We start from the raw sequence: 21,822 nt of genomic DNA on the forward strand, positions 1-21,822 counted from the left end.
CCTCGTCGTCGACGGGAACAACTCCTCCCCCTGAAAGCGCATCGCCAGAAATCCTGAAATAGAATTTGAACACTGATGGGCTGGGGATACTACAGTCTCTCTAATCATCCAATCACATATTGGTTCGCCACATTCAACTTGTTAGTCGTATGCACGTTGGTGTTGACGCAGGATGCAATAGTTTAGCGAGTCCCCGCAAGACGTGGGTAAAGTCAAGAGCCAAGGGTTAAGTTATACAGGCGCATCCATTTTGAGGAGACATATTTTTTCCTTTTGCAGAGAGAGGCTGAGCGGCTGAGTGTCAAGGATTGCTTGACCTTGAGCTGGCCGTGGAAAAAGTCCCATCCAGCTAGCGCTCGCCATGCTGCAGGTGCGCATTCCCAGGCAACGCGTCACAAATCGACCGTCTCATCGTGAATGTGATGCGTTGGCAGCTTATTCAGATGGTACAACGGCTCAAACTCATTTTGGAGTCTTCAGATTCTTTCTTAGCTGTTATTCCGGTCAAGTGATTGATTAGTTGTTGCCGAGTTGTTGGCAACGGCAAGATGACAACAATTTCATTGAATCCACAGGGAATCGAATGATGAAACTTCTCATTATCGAATCCATCTTCTATATTTCATTCACAAATTAAAAACAAGAACAAATTAATAATGGGAGTAGAGAAGAATGAAGAAGAAGAAGAAGAAGAAGAAGAACACACCAAGGATATTAACGGCATTGTTTCACCACAGCAAACTCGTATATGATCAGAATGTATGAAAAAAATCCCGAAAAGAATCAACTTCATGGCTGCCCGGCAGCCGGTGGAGGCGGCGACGAGTAGTCGTACGCCGGCAGCTTCCACGTCGTCGGTGGTGGCGGCGAGAGGTGCCGGTCCTCCGGTGACACCTCGTAGTTGGGCGGCGCTGGTAGGTCGTAGTGGGGCGGTGTTGTCGGCTCTTCGTACTCTGGAGGTGGCGGCGACAGGTACCGGTCCTCTGGTGACACCTTGTAGTAGGGCGGAGGTGGAGACTCTTGGTAAGCTGCGGGTGGCGGTGAGTGGTACCGGTCCTCCGGTGACACCTCGTAGTAGGGAGCTGGCACCTCGTAGTGGGGAGGCGTTGTCGGCTCTTGGTACGCTGGAGGTGGCGGCGAAAGGTACCGTTCCTCAGGTGAGACCTCGTAGTACGGAGGTGGGGGTGATGGAGACGGGGGTGGAGGTGAAGGTGGTGGAGGAGACGGGGTTGGTGGAGGAGGCGACGGCGGCGGTGGTGAAGGTGGCGGAGGAGACGGGGTTGGTGGCGGTGGTGAAGGCGGAGGAGGTGGCGGCGACGGCAGCACGAACTTCTTGCACCTGAAGGCGTCGCAGTTGACATGGTTGCTGTTGAAGAATTGGCACTGTTCGGTTGACCTCTGGTCAGGGCGGTTCGGGATGCAGTTCCGGCGATCGTCCAATGCCTTGACGTGCATGCACACCGGCGGCTCGCCGGTGATGTAGTTGTAGGAGTAGGTGAAGTTCTGGAGATGCGGCAGGTGGCAGATCCCCTCCGGCACGTCGCCGGTGAGGCGGTTGTGACCAAGGTCGAGCTGCTCGATGCTGTGGAGGTTGGCGAGCTCGGCGGGGATGGCGCCCATGAGCTGGTTGTGGCTGACGTCGAGCACGGTGAGGGCGGTGAGCATGCCGAGCTCCGGGGGGACGCAGGACTTGAGCCCGGTGTTCATGAGTATGATCTCATTGAGCGTGCCGGACATGTTGGCGACGGAGGCCGGGAGGCAGCCGCCGAAGTCGTTGTTGGCGAGCACGAGGACGGAGGCCGGCGAGTTGCCGACGTTGTCGGGGATCTGGAAGCGGAAGCGGTTGGAGTTGATGAAGATGGCGTCGAGCGGGAGGTCGAAGAGCTCTTTGGGCACGGGGCCCTCGAACTCGTTGTAGCGGAGGTCGAGGTACCTGAGGCTGCGCAGGCGGAGCACGACGTCGGGGAAGGCGCCGACGAGGCGGTTGTTGCTGAGGTCGAGCTCGTGGAGGAGGTGCATGGCGTGGAAGGAGGCCGGCACGAGGCCGCAGAAGCGGTTGGAGTTGACGTGGAAGACGGAGAGGTCGGCGAGCCTGCCGAGCGCCTCCGGGAGGTGGCCGGCGAGGTCGGCGTGGTTGAGGTCGACGGCGGCGACGACGGTGAGGTAGTGGTCCGCCTGGGACGGCGCGCAGAAGACGCCGTAGTAGGAGCAGACGTCGGGGCCGGACCAGGAGGCGGTGAGGTTGCGCGGGTCGGAGAGGATGGCGCGCTTCCAGGCCTGCAGCCCGACGTAGGCGTCGCGGAGGCGCGGGTTGGCGAAGGCGTAGGACGGGTCGACGAAGACGTCGCTGCCGTCGTCGGCGCCGTGGCTCTGGAGCAGCCGGCGCTGGTGGCCGGGCGTGGATGCTGCGGCGGCGAGGTGCGGGACGAGGAGCAGCGCGAGGAAGAGGAGGGTGGTCGGCATTGCCGTCTGTGTACGCATGGTAGCCCGCGGCGGGCTGTGTGTGGTGTGGCGTGGATGGATGCTCATGGGTTTGAGGGGGGGTGGGTTCATATGGGGGAGCAGGGGAGGCCAAATCGCGGCGCGGGAATAGAATAATGGCGCGGTGATTGGACCGGACGGCTGCGATCGCGGGCATGGCTTTGGTTGGTTGCGTGTGCGCGTGATGGACCAACGCTACGCTCCAGCCAACGGATCAACCGGCAGCTGGAAGAGGAGCTGCCTTCCACAACGTCGTCGGGTCGTTTGATCGCATTTTCTGATTTCTTTTTACGATTCTTCTTTTATTTTCTTTGGCGAGTCATCAATGAACGGTGTTTTCTTTTGCGCTCACCGAAAAAATGAAGGGAATAAATTATCAGGGTGAGGAGAAATTATCACCGGTAACAAAGAAAGCGATGCTAGCTGCGCTCCCTAGTAGAAAAAAAAAGGAAAATAGCTGCGCCGTGCTGTGCTGTTTGTGCTGTGTTGTGTTCAATGGCATGGTGTGGTAGTGAGGGCCCCGTCGCAACGTGCAGAGCATCCATGCCACTCCGACGAGACGACGACGACGCCGCCGACGCGCTTAGTGGGAATCCACACCTAGCCAAGCCAGCAGCTATGGCCCTTTGTTTTCTCCCTCCTCCGTAATACAACTAGAGTATTTCCGCGCGAATAAACCACCAGATAAATTATTTTGATTTTCGCCGACCGGCTAATCATGATTGATATACTAATATAATGTACGTATTGTTTATTTATTTTTTTGGTTCTGGTACACCTGCTGCTTTCAGACTGTTTTGCTGGTTTGTTTTCATCATGACGACATTAAGTAATGGAGCAGTAGTATAGCTATAGTCCTTGGAGGCGTTTGAGGGAGCCCACCATTTGAGGCTTGAAACACGGGAGACGCCTGTCATGTGACTATGTGAGTGACTAGCTCCTCATTCCTGACCACAATTAAGTAGGCGTAGTAGCATGCATCGGTAATGTCAGTAGGCTTCGTACGCTTGGCTGCATCGGTACGTAACCTGCACAGGATCATGCATCCGTCCAACTTGTCCATTACGGAACGTACGTGAGCACGCCATCGAGTAAACTTATTGTTTTTTCTTTTGCAAAAAACAAATTCAGATCTTCTATCATAAAATACGAAGCGTCTCAAACATAGTAAAAATTGAACCAGCGTCCACGAGCCGAAAAGTCGTGCCCCTAAGGACCAGCGTCCTAGAACCGTAGTTGTCGTCGTTAAACTCCTTAACAAGATCTGAAGTACCTGACATCAAATCTTGTCACATGACAAAAAATCATAATCTCACCGCTCCAAGGAGACGGCAGAAGTCTACGTCGTTAAACAACAATATGTTTGCCATGAATTGCCCCATGGGCTGCACCTCTATTTAATCTGATAGACCTTGTACAACAAGGATACAATCAATCTGATACTAATCAGATCGTAGACTATCATACACAGCAGATTACAATTGCTACATAATATCTCCATCATAATTACATGAGATATGACTGATACTATTCCATGTACGTTAACATTCCCCCTCAATCTCAACCGGCCACAAGGTTGAGATTGTGTCGTAATTTCTCCAGCATGATCTTTGTAGCAGGTTTAGTGAAGGCATCTGCTACTTGATCACCAGAAGACACAAAACGTACATTCAATGCTCCTTGTGCCACCTTTTCTCTCACGAAGTGGAAATCCACCTCAATATGCTTCGTCCTTGCATGGAACACTGGATTTGCAGTTAAGTATGTGGCACCTAAATTATCACACCATAAAACTGGTGGTCGCGGCAGAGGTACTCCCAGGTCTCTAAGCACAGACTGCACCCATGTGACTTCAGCTGCACCATTTGCAAGGGCCTTGTACTCCGCCTCGGTACTAGATCGTGACACTGTTGGCTGTTTTCTAGCACTCCAAGAAATCAGATTGGGTCCTAGGAAGACCACAAAACCACCTGTGGAGCGTCTGTCATCGGCACATCCCGCCCAGTCAGCATCAGTGAAAACACTCAGAAGTGTGGAGTGTGATTGACGAATCTGGAGACCAGTAGCCACAGTACCTTTAACATATCTTAGGATGCGCTTGACAGCCTCCCAATGCACATCAGTGGGTTTGGACAGATATTGGCACACTTTGTTTACAGCAAAAGAAATATCTGGGCGGGTAAGCGTGAGATACTGCAACCCTCCGACAATACTGCGATAGCTGAAGGCGTCATCACCATTGAGAGGAGTGCCAAGAGCTGCTGCCAACTTATCAGTGACGGACATGGGAGTAGAAACCGCCTTGCAATTCTCCATATGTGCACGGTGAAGTAGGTCATCGGCATACTTACGCTGAGAGAGCACCATTCCCCCTGAATTGTAGGTGGCTTCAATCCCAAGGAAGTAAGCGAGACGACCTAGATCCTTGATAGGAAAAGACCCGGCAAGAGTGCGAAGCAGTCGATCCACCGCTTTAGAACAGGAGCTAGCAATGACAATATCATCAACATAAACAAGCATGTAAATGACCACACGCCCTTTCCGAAAAATGAAGAGGGAAGTGTCAGCCTTAGAGGACTGAAAACCAAGTTGATGTAGTCGATCACTGAGGCGGGAATACCAAGCTCGGGGAGACTGTTTCAGCCCATAGATTGACTTCCGAAGCTTGCACACATGATGAGGGTAGCGAGGATCCTCAAAGCCCGGTGGCTGCTGCATATACACCTCCTCATCAAGAAGACCATGGAGGAATGCATTGCTCACATCAAGTTGTCGCAAACACCAACCCTGCGAAACAGCGAGTGAGAGCACAAGGCGAACAGTAGCTGGTTTGACAACTGGATAGTCAACACCATACTGCTGAGTGAACCCGCGAGCGACCAGGCGGGCTTTGTACTTGTCAAGAGAGCCATCAGAATGTTGCTTGACTTTGAAAATCCACTTACAGCTGACAATGTTGGTGCCGGAAGGACGTGGAACAAGCGACCACGTCGCGGTGTGCTGAAGGGCTGAAAACTCCTCTTGCATAGCGGCTTTCCATGCAGGATCAACGAGCGCCTGTCGGTACGTAGCTGGAGCGGCCACAACAGCACTGAAACCACGACGATACGGGTTGTACCGGACAGTGCCATCAGTGGGGATTTTCGGGCGTTGTATGTTGTTCTGAAGACGCGTGCGTGTCCGCTCAACGGGGGGAGTCGTAGACCGAGCCGGCTGCAAGGCAGGAGGTGATGGAGGAGCGGCCGCCGGAGAGACCGACGGCGAGGCCGGTGGTGATGCAGAGGCACTCGTCGGAGAAGCCGTTGGCGAGGCTGGTGGTGATGGAGGAGCGCCCGCTGAAGACGCCGGCGCGTCTGGTCCGGCATCGACGCGCGCAGAGGCGTCAAGTGCAGGCGATCTACGCGCTGATGGTGAGGCCGGCTCGTCTATCTGGTCAGTACATGGCGTAGACGTGGTAGAGGCCGGAGTCGGCCCACCTGATGGAGAAGCACCACAGCCGGGGCCTGCTGCTGGACGTGTGGCACATGATGGCTGGGTGCATGGCGTTGTAGCATGCACGTCGCTATGGCCCTGTACAGCGCTCGTAGATACATGTCGTTCCTCTGTATCTGCAGGACACAAGTCAGGAAACAAAAACGACAAGTTGTAGTTTCTCACATTAGCATCCTGAACTACTGGCTCATTGGAAGGAAAGGATACAGGAGGATTTAAGCGGGACAAGTCGGGACACGCACTAGTTGCAAAGGGAAAAACATTTTCATCAAAGACGACATCGCGGGAGATATAGATGCGACCAGTGGACTTGTCAAGACACTTATAACCTTTATGGAACGGACTATATCCGAGAAAAACGCACATCTTGGAGCGGAACTCAAGTTTTCGGGAGTTGTATTTACGAAGACTAGGCCAACATGCACATCCAAATACACGAAGAAAAGAGTAATCGGGCGTGATGTGAAGAAGACGTGTGAGTGGTGGCATATTTTGAAGGGTCCGGCTGGGCATGCGGTTAATCAAATAACATGCGGTAAGAAAAGCTTCATCCCAATAACGCAAAGGAAGATTGGAGTGAGCGAGGAGGGCAAGCCCGGTTTCAACCAAGTGCCGGTGCTTCCGTTCAGCTATACCATTTTGTTGGGATGTATGTGGACAGGATATGCGATGAGAAATACCGACACGCTGAAAAAAATTTATGCAAGCGGTGGTATTCACCCCCCCCCAATCAGATTGAACCGCACGGATTTTTGCATTGAGGAGTCTTTCGACATGGGCCTGAAAATTATAGAAAACTTGTTCGACATCAGATTTATGTTTAAGAAGATAAATCCACGTAAAACGGCTAAAGTCATCAACAAAGCTAACATAAAACTTAAAACCTCCAGAGGAGGCGAGGGCAGGACCCCACACATCGGTATGAATAAGCTCAAGTGGTTTCGAAGAAACACGGGATGAATTATTGTAAGGTAATTGATGACTTTTGGCGCGTTGACATGCGTCACAAACGAAAGTATCATGACTCGACGAACAAGGGAGTTTATTTGACCGAACGACAGACTCAACTACATTATTTGATGGGTGACCCAAACGATGATGCCACTGACTCGATGAAGAACGGACTCCGGAGAGAGCTCGACGTGATGATGACGACGACGACCGACTATATGGGATGGGGTAGAGGCCATTGCGACTTCTGCCGAGAAGAAGGACCCTCCTCGTGATTTTGTCCTTCACACAAAAGAAAAAACGGTGAAATTCCACAAACACTTGGTTATCCGAAACAAGACGATAAACAGAAAGAAGATGTTTGTGAATTTCAGGGACGTGCAGAACATTTTTAAGGTGGATGGGATCACTAGAGCCAGCAAGTTTAGTATGACCAATATGAGAAATTTCCAAACCTGCACCATTTGCAACTTGAACTTGATCCTTTCCACCATAGCGCTCGTGCACCGTCAAGCGGTCGAGGTCGCTGGTGAGGTGGTCAGTGGCACCTGTGTCGAGGTACCAATTGTTGTCGCGGTGGCCGTATGTAGCCATGTTGCCGCTGCGGTCGTTGTAGCGATCGCGACAATCGGTGGCGTAGTGCCCCTCCTCGCGGCATATTTGGCACCTTGGAGGACGACGGTTCCTGCCGCCGCCGCCGTTGTGACGGCCACCGTTGTTGCCACGGTTGCCATTGGAACCATAGCGGCCACCATTGCCACCACTCCTGTTTCCATGGCCACCATGGCCACCATTGCTGTTCCGGTTGCCGTCGCGGGAACCGGAGCCATTGTCGTGGCGCACGACGTTGTTGGCTGATGAAGAGAAGTCGCCGCTGTTCGCGGCATGCTGCTCCTGACGCGCCTCGAAGCTGAGAAGGTAGGCATAAAAATCGGAGAGGCTTACTTCTCCTGTGAAGATGGAGAGCACAGTCATGAGGGGGTCATATTCCTGACCCAGCCCACCGATTATGTGCCCGATGATCTCGTCATCGGACAGTACCTCGCCGACGGTGGCCAGTGCGTCGGCATAGCCTGTCATCTTGTGGAAGAATTCTGCCGCTGACATGTCCTTCTTCGTCTGCGACAGCTGCGTACGGAGTTGGCGCACACTGGCCCGATTCTGGGCAGCGAACATAGCGCCGAGGGCAGTCCAAACGGCCGTCGCGGAGGTCGCTCGCGTCATCTGGGCGAGCACTTCCTCCGTCATGGAGGACAGGAGCGCGCCGAGCACGGCCTGGTCGGTCCTCCTCCATGGCTCGTACTCAGGGTTGGGCACGGAGCGCGCAGCATCGCCGGTGCCCTCGGTGATCGTCTTCGGCGGTGCTGGAACGGAGCCGTCGAGGTAGCCGAACAGACCGGCGCCGGTGAGGTTTGGGACAACCTGCGCCTTCCATAGCAGGAAGTTGGCGCGGGTGAGCCGGACGGTGATGAGGCCGGCGAGCGACGGCATGGTAGCGGTGTGGCCGGAGACGAGCGGGCCGGCGGTGGTGGTGACGAGTGCGCCGGAGGTGGTGCCAGCCATGTCGTGGAGAGATGGGATCGAGACTCTGATACCACGTTAAACAACAATATGTTTGCCGTGAATTGTCCCATGGGCTGCACCTCTATTTAATCTGATAGACCTTGTACAACAAGGATACAATCAATCTGATACTAATCAGATCGTAGACTACCATACACAGCAGATTACAATTGCTATATAATATCTCCATCATAATTACATGAGATATGACTGATACTATTCCATATACGTTAACATACGTCTATGCTCCATCGACTACAACCAGCTGAATGAACTCAAGAAGGATTAAATCCCGAAAGACAAACTCGGATAAGAAGCCTCATCATCCGCCCGACGCCATTTATGCGAGGACATAAAAAGAAAAACCCTAATCTAAACCACTAACCGGATCAGAGGAGCCGAAACCAGACGATACATACATGTTGCCGTTAGTAACGGTGATGATTGCGGGCGGGAGAAGGATCGCGATTTGGTTTTTAAGGTTTCTGGTGGGCCTGCTATACGGTACACGTCAACAACAAGAAGAACAAGAAAAGAGCAAGAGTAGAGGTTTGGTTCGCTTGCATGTGAGCGGGCCCCACACGCTGTCACCGCCTAACGCTGCCACCACCACCATCAACAGCATCGTTTTATCATCATCATCAGTCGAATCAAGTATCAAACCATGCAAGCAAATATGTGGAAAAGGGGATTGGCTTAGCTTAGGTTAGGGATGGATTGGATGGCCATGGCCAACGCCTGGCTGTGTGAGCGCGACCAATCACAACCAACGCAGCATTCCCTTTCCCTGCGTCGTCTCGCTGGGCAGCCGCAGGCCTGGCTGGCAACATGATATCATCCATTCATTCATTCATGCTCAGGTGCCTGTGGGTTGCCCGCCCTGATTGTGTTCCACATCGGCGGAAAAAAAATTCCCTCAAACGTGTCACCTCTCTTTTTACTCCTGCCTACAGCGTGCTATGTGTCTGGGTCTGTGTCTGTGTTGCTATCCCTTTAAGGCGTTCTTTGGTTTGAAGAAATTTCATAGCAATTCTAGATGATAGGATTCTTATAGGATTTTTTCCTTTAGAGCTCTTTGATTAATAGGAATGAATTCCTATTCCTATATAGGATTGGTTCCTATCCTTCACATTTCATAGGAAAATAAAAATGAGGCTAGACTCAATGGAAAAATTCCTTTGATGTCAACCAAATGACATCTCGTTTTCTATTCCTAATTTGAGATACATGTCATCTTAGGCATTTTTTGGTTTGGAATATGAATCATATAGGAAATGAGATGACATGTATCTCAAATCCTATGAGTAGGAATAGGAAACAAGATGTCATTTGGTTGACATCAAAGAAATTTTTTCATTGAGTCTAGCTCTTTTTTATTTTCCTATGAAATATGAAGGATAGGAACCAATGCTATGTAGGAATAGGAATTCATTCCTATAAACCAAAGGGCTCCAAAGGAAAAAAAACCCTATAAAAATCCTATCCTCTAGAATTCCTTACAAAATTCCTATTCTTACGATAATCCTATCTTATAAACACGTTCCGCTCATGTTCTCTGCCTCAATACACCACCGTCAAGTCCGAAACCGGACCGGACGGGAGCATGTACGCGCCCTCCAACCAGGAGGAATCAAGTAAGGAGACCCCACCATCGTCAACGTCGCATCAGGCCACGGTTGCAAATCATCAATTTGCTTCAGTACAATGGATTACCATTGGCTGGTCACGCCCGTGAATACTGCTTGGCGGCTTGGCGCTCATGCCCTATTCAACTCTGGACTCTAGTGCCTTGTGAATATCTTACCCAAATCTCATCAATACAACACAACACTCTCAATCTCTCAAAGGCAAGGGGCTACCGCCCACGAACCGCCACAAATCTTGGGCCGCATTCTTCCAACGTGTCTTGTGCGTATCCCGGAGAAAACCTGCCTTGCCTTGGCAACCACTAGGCCAACACTGCATGACTTCCTGCCCCTAGTACATCAAACTGAATGCCCATGTCAAACCAATGCAATTACTCCTACCATTCTCTTATACAAGGCCATTTTATGTTTTTGTATCTAATTTGATCATTAATTTTGTCAACACAAAGTGAGTTATATACCACAAAAAGTATGTCACTGGATGCACATTTCAAAAAACTTTCCAATATGTTTTTTATGACATATAATCCATATTTTGTTGACCAAAATTTGACATGAAAAACAAAGTGGCCTTGTGTAAGGGAATATAGGAAGAGTATCTAATGGAGGCAAACTCGCCTTTCTCAACTTGATAATATCCTCGCTGAACAATATGCTACTCTTTCCATTCCAAAATAAATGTCATGATTTTAGTTTAAATTTATATTAAAACCACAACACCTATTTTGGATACGTGCAAACTACACCCTAGCCTACAAACTATTCGGCATAAGATGACACTTTCTATGTAGCAATACGGCCAATCTTGCAGAAAAATGCTCTTCTCTCGCCGTCTTATTAAGGGTTTGCAATATAAAGGGAAGATGGGCACTTGCCATCCTATATCTCGAACTTCAAAATAAAGGCCTTCTCCTCAAGCATTTGTAATCCGTTTGATTGGATAAATTAATTCGGAATTCTCGCGCATGCGTTGGATCATTCCTTTGCTTCATTCTGATGGTGGGATGCCCCAAAGTCTCCATTTTTACAACGGTTTTGCTGATCTTATTTGACCTACACTTAGTTAAGTCCCAGTCGATGACACGTGTCAGATTTCACAGAGATCCATAAGATTTTTCTTTTTAGTATTCTTTTCTCTTTCTTTGTATTCATTTGATTGATTTTATGTTTTAACTTTTTTTTGTGGGTTATTTTTTGTCTTTTTTTCCATGCCATGCGCAACTACAGCTCCGTAGATAAATAGTGTCCAATGCCATTGCATTTGTAAGGGTCGAAGTGCATATCAGTGGATATTCCTTAGCTTGTAAAAGAATAATCAATCATACTCTCTCCGTCCGGAAATACTTGTCAGAGAGATGGATAAAAATGGATGTATCTAACGACAAGTATTTATGGACAAAGAGAGTATGTTTCAGTTGTTTCACGGAAATCGAGTACTTGCCCTCTTGATATTGTGCACCATGAATTATCATCAGAGAATTGTTAGTCGGCAAGTGGCAACAGCTATGAGCGAGAGGCTGAGAGCTGGACGCCAGTACGCCACCCATTAACACCTCTCCAAGAAAGGTTAAAAAAACACCTCTCCAAGAAAAGAAAAATACATTGAAGAGCTTGAGTTCACATAGAATTGCAATTCCTGGTGTTCAAATCCAATTGAAACTCCTCTATGCCAAACACATACTAGCATTACTTCCTAAGAACTTAAAGAAGCGTTGTGAAGGAATATTGAATTTCTAAGCAGTCATGTGGGGTCAGACAGAAATCAGCTCTCACTTACTGAGAGATAATAAACTAGGTATAATATCTGCAATGTACAGCTTGCAAAAATCAAAATGTGCGAGAAAATTCGCATTATCAATCTCGCTAAAGAGCAATTTCAAGATATTGTTATCTAGTCATACAAATTGTCAAGCAGACACCTGTTTTCTATCACCATCCATAAGAGAGGAAGACTTGATACATGCCACAAAAAATGAGCTGACATCCCATTCCAATGGTGGTAGTTCAGAAGCCTCGCTCGCAATGTCATTTACCTATGGTGGTTCTACAGAGAGACCATGCATTACAACAGCAAAGATATTTGCAGGATTCAATAGTATTGGTTGTAAATCACACAACAAAGCATGCATCGCAGGTCTCTGTATTCCTAAGGGCAGATATTAACAAGCATCTCTTGGGGGGTAACAACAGTTGGAAACCACCTATACTCCTTTAGCCTCTGAGATTAAACACCTGAAGGAAGGATGAAATAATTAGAAGGCTGCTAAGTTGTGACTGGAGAAGATAGTTTTCAACAGAGGTAAACAGGGGGAAGTAACAGTGCACATGTACTGAGTTGAGTGGCGCCAAGTAAGAAAAGTTCGTTACTACTTAAGTTCTCAATGCCATTGTTCTCTTGTTCAAGAATCTAAACAGAGCTGACACCTTATTTATGATAATATTTGTCAAACAACAAAGAAGAAACGATCTTTTCACTCAAGGAAGTCAGTCATGCTGAAAAGGCTGGAAAACAATTAGATAAGCCAGGTCAAATAAAAAGTTTATTTTACATGGTCACATGTTCCTATACTATTTCAAATCATGAAAATGCTGTGAACCAGCAACGCATGCTTGTAGTTGTTTCCAATGGTTTTTGGCCTGGAAGCTTATGGACCCTAAACAGAGCTGAACTTGAATGGCCAGCAAGTAAGTTTATTAAACCATGAAAATCTAATTTTGAGCCCTCGAAATTTCCTGACTTCACATGCTGAGAAGTGAGAACAACTACATAGGTTTCGAGTACTCAGTGGGCCCAGCCCAACTTAATAGTTCTACCAGGTTTTTTCTGTTAGTCAAACACTATTGGTGCTCATTTGGCAAGATTTTAGTCAATCACTCGATCTATAAACGGGACTCAGTAGAAGCCTAATGCTCACTCATTCGGATCATATCATCAGCTGGACTAATAATGCAGTTTGGTCTGAACTTACGCTAGGCCATATGGTTTTCAACTTCTGTATGTAAGAAACCTTCTATGATAACAGCAGTTAAACTCACTAACACTACACTTTATAAGAAAGATGTGGATCATACAGTTCAGCAGACATGTTAGTAGAAAGAAGCAGTGGTCGATCACCATTTTAACGCTACTAAATTTCATGATTAGATGCCAGAACTGAATTAGCAAGATGCTGAAACCAGTGAGTGAATGAGAACTTGGTCCAAGTTGCAGCAAGCATTCTAACTATGCAAAGATTAAAATTCTGATGCATATCTCTGCTCCGAACTAAGTTTACCATCTGCTCAGATTGCATTGGGAAACATGAAATTTTTATAACTGGAACTACCATTAAATGTAGCCGTATGCCCGTATTTGCATAATTATTTTCATTTCTTTCATTTGTTTGCATACAGTTTGCTCAATATACAATTGCTTTCTTTCATTTTCTTTTAGTTAGCACCAATTGGCTTCGAGTTCAGTTTTTTTAGCCACGTCAAGTGTACGAGTTGTGACGCTCCAGCCCTGTCTGCCAAACAAAAAGGCACATTCCTGTGTGTCTATATGTGCTCAAACTTACTACAATCCTTATAAGTAGACAGCACAAGAACAGCAGAAAACTTTCAAAATATGAGAATCTGTGATGGCACAATATCTCAGTTGGTACTAACTATACTGAGCTTCAAGCCTAAAAAGGAATTAAGGACCACCAAAACTCAGTCACATATGGACACAGGTAGGTGCCAAGTGGCAACATAAGATTTAGGATATTACAGAATCACCAACTAATCCAAACAATTTAATGTGCCATCCATTGCTTCAAAGTTCATTAGCAGATGTATTAACAACTTAGTCACTCTAATATTCAAGCTTAAATGAGACTCTTCGCTAAGCATACTGTAAGAGGGCTACATAGATAAGCAACAAAATGTACAGGACTCCTTATTTAAAAAGAGAACAATCATCTAAGGAAAATTAAATAAGACAAATTCATTAGGACAGAGTTGCTTACTTGCACGAAGCCTTACTGGAATATCTTTTAGCTCTCGCCTGATGCATAGGTATTCACCGAGGAGTGACATGATTGCCAAACCAACAATATTAACCACCCACCATGTACCTGAAGCTGGCCATCCACCATAAATAATGCAAATAAACAGATGGATGATGTAGAGGGTGGCTGCGAAGTCCAGGCACTTCTTGGCTCTCTCAATCACATAAAACATGAATCCAGCACTGCCCAAGGAAAGCATGGAAGCAAAGTTAAAACCGAACCATTTCTTGCAGAAAACATAGAAGGAACAATTAGATAACTGAAAAGGCTAAAGCAATCAATGAAGCCCATTCTCTTCATAGCTAACAAAGACCGAGTTCTTAGTGAAGGCTTACCAAGTTATCATCGGTAGCATGGTTTTGGTTTCTGTAGTTATTGTTGACAAGTACAGTGTGGAAACTGAAGTCTAATCCTAAATGCTAGACACTAACCTACTACGATGTAGGGCATTCTGCCTATTTAGATGGTTGCTTGAGAATTCTTCTTTGTATGGTGTTGTTGTGTTTGCTGCTACCATGTGTACTCGGTTGTTTCGGTGGTTGGCATTATCTATAAAGTGGGGCAAAATCCTTTCTCGGTCGAAGGTTCAGCCTAAGTACAAGGATATAAAATACAGGAAAACACAGTATGTGTTAGCAGAAAATTTTCATTTCCAAAAGGCTTGAAGCAGCAAAACCTAATTCCTATATATTATTTCTGTGTAAGTTCAGATACTTTAGCAAGTGCTTTCCTCGCACTGCCCACAAAGGATATGTGAATGGGGTGGATTAATTCCCTTATCCATCTGCTATTAGAATATCTGGCTCCAGAATATTTTCTAGAGATCAAACTCTTCTTGGTTGATTTGGAAAATGAGGATGGAAAGTGCTCACGACATCTTTCTGATTTACAACTGGAATTCCACAAAATAATTTACTGGCCTATCTACTGATGAGATGGCCTTCCTTCCAGTCATAATTGGGCGCCTACACCCTATGCAATACTATATGGCAACAAGAACAAGGTTTCCATAGCAGCCATCAATGACACTCTACTGAAAATCTTCTGATGTATCTACTGGTAAGCCGATATCACAATGCATCTATGTTACATGGCAGATTTGGCTTTATATTTCAGATACTTCACAGCTCTAGCAAGTACAAGTATACGACCAGACCCCTCTCTAGGCTTAATACATACCAACAAACTCAAGAAGCTTAATTACTGGTTGAAGAAATGGCTGTTACATTCCGCAAATTTAGAAAAAGATGTGGAAAACTACACGCTGCTGACAGGCAATTTACAGTCGATGCTTTTGGAACTCGAAGCAATTAGCACCTACAGCCATAACCAGAAGCAGTTACCACCAAGTGCAGGGGTCCAGCCGACCTATTCCGGGTCTTGATTCCTACAGAGGAACCCCGCACTGCTAAATGTTGCACATGTAGAAGCAGGTCGTAGCTTGGAGGAACCAATGGCTGGCGTGCCGGCGGGAAGGAGGAACGGAAATGGGAATGAGCAGTGCTGTTACCGTACCCTGCGATGGCGGCGAGGAGGAAGGAGGCGATGGCGCACCAGCCGGTGGTTGTGCGCGGGGTGAGGGTGGCAAAGTCAAAGAGGTAGAGGAGCGTGAGGCGCGGGACGCGGGTGCCGACGAGGAGCGCCATGAAGAGGCCGAGCCCGAGGTAGTAGAGGCACTGCAGGCAGACGATCTGCGCCACGATCAGCCACGGATCCCACACCATCGCCCCATAGAACATCTTCGCCTCCAATCCCCGCTCTCCGCCTCCGACGTCGCCGCCGCCGCCGCAGACGAGATCTGAGGTCGCCGGGGAGGCGGGCGAGGAGCGGTGGTTGGGTTTGGGGATTCGGCGGGATCTCTCGCGCGCGGCCGGGCTGGATGTTAGGTTGCTTCTCTCTGCTGCTGGAACAGGCGGAATATGCTCTGTTTCCTTGTGTTTTCTTGGCTGGAAATTTCGGGACTGGTTCTCTCTCTGGAGCGTGGGTCCAGGCGGTCCGACGTGGACGGTTTCTTATCCTCCAAGTTAATGTGCTAAACATGATTAGTAAGATCGGTTAATGCAAAAGAGTAATGACACATGTGGTAAGCAATCCAAACAATTTTAAAAAAATGCAGCAGCGACGGCCACCACCGGTGCTCCTCTCGCTCCTCGCCCAACGCCGCTCGCTACTCCGGCGGCGGCGTCCACCTAGCTTCATACCGTCGGCCACTTCGGTCGCGGTGGCCACCCTCCCTTGTCGTCGGTCACTCCGACCCCGGCAGCCACACCCCTCCCCCCCACACACACCTCCCCCCGCAGCCCGACGCCCATGGATTTCAGTCCGCAATCGGTCACCTCCGGCTACCGTCACGTTGATGAGCGCCCGGTGGTCTCGGGGCTGGGGCTCTCCTCGAGCTCGGAGGCGCACGGCCCGGCACTGCACCCCTCCCCGGCGCCTCCTCGAAGGGTCAGTGTCAAAAATGCTTTTTTAGCACTCTAGAGATGCCCTAAGCGCCCCGATGTAGTTTTTGTTTTGAGGGGTATCATAAGTTTTATTACTCAAAATCCACATGATGTCGGATACAAAAGGGATCATGGGGTTGGACCAGCCAGACGTGTCGCCGCTGATTGAGAGAATGTGATAACTTGGCTAACCTATCGGCATCGCTATTAGCAGCTCGACCTTCAAAGGAAAAAAGTACAATTAAACATTTGAGACCTCCTATTAATCTCATTAATGATGTTCCCATATACTTTGTGGCTTCCTTTCTCTATATTCTTCACAATTTTCTTAAGCATAACATACTCTGCGAGAGATATAGCCTCTCGATAAGCAATAGCTTCCAATGTAAATGCATCATTTATGTCATGAATTACAAATGAGGAACTACCCATATAGTTTCCCTCTATACCTCGGCATACAGCCGCCACTGAGGCCCTCGCCTGACTCCTTATCGTGGCTGCGTTCACATGTATTTTCATGAAACTTGGTGGAGGTGCCTTCGGCCTCCCCATTGCTTTGCCCGTTACCACATTGATTCAGGGCTAATTTTTTTTAAATAATACATTTTTTATTAATTTTCAAAAATATTATGCCAATTTATTTTTTTAAAAATACATAGTTAGCCCTCAGGAGGCTGACTGGCCCTTGTCCACCAGTCGTTGGCCGGTTGCACCTCGTCGGCGAATCGATGGCTGACAGCTGGCCTATTGGCCACGTGTCGGCCGACGAGTGGCCAGGCCACATCGCGCGGGTAGTGATGAAGCTATGTATCTAGGGTAGGGTCATGGACCTGTCCTAACCGCCCTACCCAAGGACATCTCTAGAAGAAATCACCTTTCAATCGACTTGGGGGTGTTCCACTCGACAGACTCGAAGACACTCGACCAAGAAGCAATCACTCGACCAAGATCCAACCACTCGACGGCCAGGAGGCCTAAAGTCACTCCGCACGCTAACGGTCGGTCATTAAGTAGCTTTTATGGTCATCATGGCACTGGGGCGTTACCAGTAACGCCCGACCTTAATGTATTTGAAACCCTGCATAACTGAGGGCCGAAGGGGTCTGGCGAACTCTATATAAGCCACCCCCCTCCTCAGTGTAAAGGGTTCGCACCCCTGTAATTCATACACACATAATCCAGTCGACCGCCTCCGGGCTCCGAGACGTAGAGCTATTACTTCCTCCGAGAAGGGCCTGAACTCGTAAACCTCGTGTGCTTACAACTACTCCATAGCTAAAATCTTGCCTCTCCATACCTACCCCCCTACATTACTGTCAGACTTAGAACCACGATAGTTGGCGCCCACCATGGGGCAGGTGTCTTAGCGATTTGTTGGAGGAGTTGCGATCTTTTCCGATTCAAATCATCATGGTTTCTGGCGGAGTTTTGGTGGAGGGCCGCGAGATCCGTCTCGGCGCGCTCACGTTCATCGCCGACGACTCCGCTTGGCTTCAGGAGGCTCCGCTCGACGTCGACGCACTCCCTGTCCGCGGGCAACGCACTTTTGCGCGTGCGTTCGCGGCGTCCTCTTGCGGCAACCGTCAACCCATTATCGGTCGGCCCCTGTGTTGTCCTCCCTCCCTGTTTCCCGCCGACGCAAGCGCTCCGGTCGGTCGAGACTTCAGCGGTGGGTGAGACACGCGGTGGCACGCCAGTCGGTCACCTCTCAAGTCGCGGCGATCGAGCCCGACGAATCCCTCTACGGCCTGTTCGACTGGCTCCGCAGAGACCGCATCCGAGTGCGACAGCAGTGATCCGGCGGCGGAGGTTCTGATGGTCGATCGACCACGCAGTCCTCCCGGTTTTCCCCGCACCGACGGAGGCGTAGGTGGAGGCGACCCGTCGCATCCCCATGAGGAATATCTCCCCGAACCTCTCACGTCGCTGCAGAGAGAAGAACTTCGTCGCCGGAACATGGATGCACTGCACACTCCTATCGTTGGAGAAACCCCCGAGGCTCGTGCCTTGGAGGACGCGCGCCTGGCAAACTTGGCTGAGCGCACTCGACTGTAGAACCTCCAGCGAGCACTCGACGAGCGTGCGCGACAACGGGTTCCAGAATCCAGTCGACGTCAGCTCTTTCCGCCCCGCAGGTATATCGAACTTCGATTCAGAATTTAGCAGCTGCAGCCCGTATAGCAGAGTCGATCCAGCCTTCCAAATCAGAGGCTGGCAGAGGCTTGCTGCAGATCAGAGCGTTACTCCGGGCAGCAGGAGACCAGAATTCCGCTATTTCTCAGTCGCGGAACAGGATTCATAGCAGATCCATTGCTGCAGACACAGTCCAGTCGGCTCATAGTCCAAGATCGCCCCCGAGGCGTGAGGGACGTGGAGACCGGCATGATCAGTATGGAAACCGTGAGCAGTATGATCACCGATTCGATCGTGACGATCGACGTCGAGTGCCCACCCCTCCCCCGAGGAGTGGATCGTATGTGCCTCGACAGCAGGATGACAGGCGCCCTCATAGTGTTGGGCAAAGGATTCCAGTCGACCCCAGGGAAACAGGCTTTGATGCGAGATCCATTCTCGCTCAAGGTTTGGTCGACAGGAACAGAGCTCACCGAGAAGGTGAAAGTGCTAGTGATCGACTAGAGGGGGGTGAATAGGCGATTTTTAAGGAAGTCTTCAAAACATGGAAGTTTCGAGGACAAATGATAGAAGTAAACCTATTACCACGCAGCGGAAGGTAGACTACACTAGGCAACCTTAGTCAAGTAACCAAAGAAGTGAAAGCACAATGACTAATAGCAGCTAGGCAGTAAGGATCAGGTAGGAAGATATTGTGAAGCCAATCAGAACAAGCAATCACTCAATGAAGACAAAAGATAATGCAATCATGCAATGACTTCACGAGGACCAACAGTAAGTAAAGGGAAGGGAAGGATGAAACAAGTGACTCGTTGAAGACAATGATTTGTTGGACCAGTTCCAGTTGCTGTGACAACTGTACATCTGGTTAGGGCGGCTAGGTATTTAAACCTGAGGACACACAGTCCCGGACACCCAGTCCTGAACACGCAGCTCAGAACCCTTAGTCCTCACCGTATTCCCCTTGAGCTAAGGTCACGCAGACCTCGCCCAATCACTCTGGTAAGTCTTCAAGGTAGACTCCCAAACCTTCACAGACTTCGTTCACCGGCGATCCACAATGACTCTTGGATGCTCAGAATGCGACGCCTAACCGGCTGGAGGATTCACAGTCCTCAAGTGTAATAAGTCTTCAGATTACACAGACAGGACGACTTTTGTGATGCCTAACACTCTTTGGCTCTGGGTGGTTAGGACTTTATCCTCGCAAGAAATTCTCTCTCAAAGGCTTTGAGGTGGGTTGCTCTCAAATGACAATAGCCGTACTTTAACTCTGAGCAGCCAACCGTTTATGGTTGTAGGGGGTGGGCTATTTATAGCCACGCAAGCCGACCTGATTTGTCCGAAATGACCCTGAGTCACTAAGGAACTGACACGTGTTCCAATGATCAGATTTCAAACACACACGACAACTTTACTTGGGCTACAAGCAAAGCTGACTTGTCCAACTCTGGACAAGATTCGCTCTCATAGTCTTCACTAGAAGACATAGGATTTTGGTTAAGCATCACTTCAGTCATTCTGACTGGTTCTCTTGGACCCCACTTAACAGTACGGTGGTTCCTACGACTCAACAAATAAGAAAAAGAACTACGAAAGATCTAAGTCTTCGCGCTCCATAGTCTTCATGCGACGTCTTCTCTTGTCATAGTCTTCAATGTGAATGTCTTCACATACCACATTTGACTTCAATGTCTTCATACATTTTTAGGGGTCATCTCTGGTAGGAAAAGCGAATCAATGAGGGACTTCTACCTGTGTTATCCTGCAATTCTTACAAACACATTAGTCCCTCAACTAGGTTTGTCGTCAATGCTCCAAAACCAACTAGGGGTGGCACTACATGCACTTACAATCTCCCCCTTTTTGGTGATTGATGACAAACTAGTTGAAGTTTTCAACGGGGAATATAATATGTGAAATTGTAAAGGATAAGGAATTGTCTTCATAAGTTGCAAGGGCTCCCCCTAAAGATGTGCATATAAGTAATTTGCTTTTGGAATGCAAATGCACATGGCAGGTTGTACTTGTGGAGATCCTCTTCAACTTATGATGACAGTTCATCATGCATGAAAAGTATGTGAAGATAATGACATGCATAATGAAAAATGGACGTCTGCAAAATGATCTAAGTGCGGAATTTATCGTCGCACATGCGGAATTTATCATCGCATCACAAAATAGCAAATAAGTAGCAGACGACCATCGAGTTTAAGTGTTACAACTCAAAGAATCAAATGTATCAAAACGAGAGTTGTGAACACTAGGCAAAACATAAAGTAACCGCCCATATGGACCCGCTTGAAGACTATCAAACTCATATGCTTCTCCCCCTTTTGTCAGTAAGGACCAAAAAGGTTTGAAGACATAGAGCATCTACTCATTCCCATGAGGAGTAGGTGAAGTAGCAAGGTCGTCGGTGTTGTTATGCGGTGCAGACGAGCTCGGGGCAGTGTCGATGCGTGCTGAAGAAGGGGGCGGTGAAGTAGCATCGTCTTTGTCCTCGATCACTCTGGCATTCACAGTTGCCGCAGAGGAAGAGAACTCAGAGTCTTCAAGAGAGGGAGTTCGTCACAGCACAGCCCTTCGGGGAGGTGTGGAGTCAAACTTGAAACGTTCAGAGAAGCCATCCTCTTGAAGATCATCCTCAGAGCACATAAGCATCAGCCCTTTCCATGTATGCCGACAGGTTTCATGGGCAACAAAGGCATTCTTGGTGGCAAGATTGCGAATACGGTTAACATCCACCAAGAGGCTTTGCATTTGGCGCTTCAGCCAGTCATGATACCTATCATGTTTCTGATGAAGAGCAACCAGAAGCTCTCGGTCATTGAGAACACGAGATCGCTTCTTGGGCCGTTGGGCAATAGTGCTTTCAGTGGCTTCAGTGAGGGCACGATGAGGTGCACGTGTAGTACCAGCCAGAGGATAAACACGAGTGACTGCTTCAACTCCTTCAATGTTCTGAGAGAAACTTTGATGCTCCGATTTCTGAAGACTAAGAGGCTCCTTGGCAGGCTCTGGATAGATGGCTTCAACGGACATATCCACGTCAGGCAGGAAGATCCGATGATTGCGAGC

At 48.6% G+C, this 21,822-nt stretch overlaps 2 protein-coding genes across 2 annotated transcripts; both read right to left on the minus strand.

Annotated features, from left to right (window-relative positions):
* Positions 1 to 599: 599 nt before the first annotated feature.
* Positions 600 to 2,535, minus strand: LOC125544085 (leucine-rich repeat extensin-like protein 6). The gene has a single exon (XM_048707645.1). The coding sequence runs from the start codon at positions 2,527 to 2,529 to the stop codon at positions 790 to 792; it is 1,740 nt and encodes a 579-aa protein (XP_048563602.1). The 5' UTR covers positions 2,530 to 2,535; the 3' UTR covers positions 600 to 789.
* A 9,420-nt stretch (positions 2,536 to 11,955) lies between these two features.
* LOC125544086 (protein SYS1 homolog) lies at positions 11,956 to 16,084 on the minus strand. Its single transcript, XM_048707646.1, has 3 exons — positions 15,680 to 16,084; positions 14,123 to 14,346; positions 11,956 to 12,365 (listed from the first exon to the last, which is right to left on the minus strand). Exons 1-3 carry the CDS (start codon positions 15,901 to 15,903, stop codon positions 12,358 to 12,360), a joined length of 456 nt encoding a protein of 151 aa, XP_048563603.1. The 5' UTR covers positions 15,904 to 16,084; the 3' UTR covers positions 11,956 to 12,357.
* Between the last annotated feature and the right edge of the window lie 5,738 nt (positions 16,085 to 21,822).

Source organism: Triticum urartu, chromosome 3, assembly GCF_003073215.2.
Source record: "Triticum urartu cultivar G1812 chromosome 3, Tu2.1, whole genome shotgun sequence".
Lineage (NCBI taxonomy): Eukaryota > Viridiplantae > Streptophyta > Magnoliopsida > Poales > Poaceae > Triticum > Triticum urartu.

Bases quoted from the DNA above. Each gene is read 5' to 3' on its own strand.
- LOC125544086 (XM_048707646.1), bottom strand. From the start codon at position 15,903: ATGTTCTATGGGGCGATGGTGTGGGATCCGTGGCTGATCGTGGCGCAG. The intron at 14,347-15,679 runs GTACGGTAACAG...TTCCTTGGGCAG, and splicing joins CTCCTCGCCGCCATCGCAGG to TGCTGGATTCATGTTTTATG.
- LOC125544085 (XM_048707645.1), bottom strand. From the start codon at position 2,529: ATGAGCATCCATCCACGCCACACCACACACAGCCCGCCGCGGGCTACC.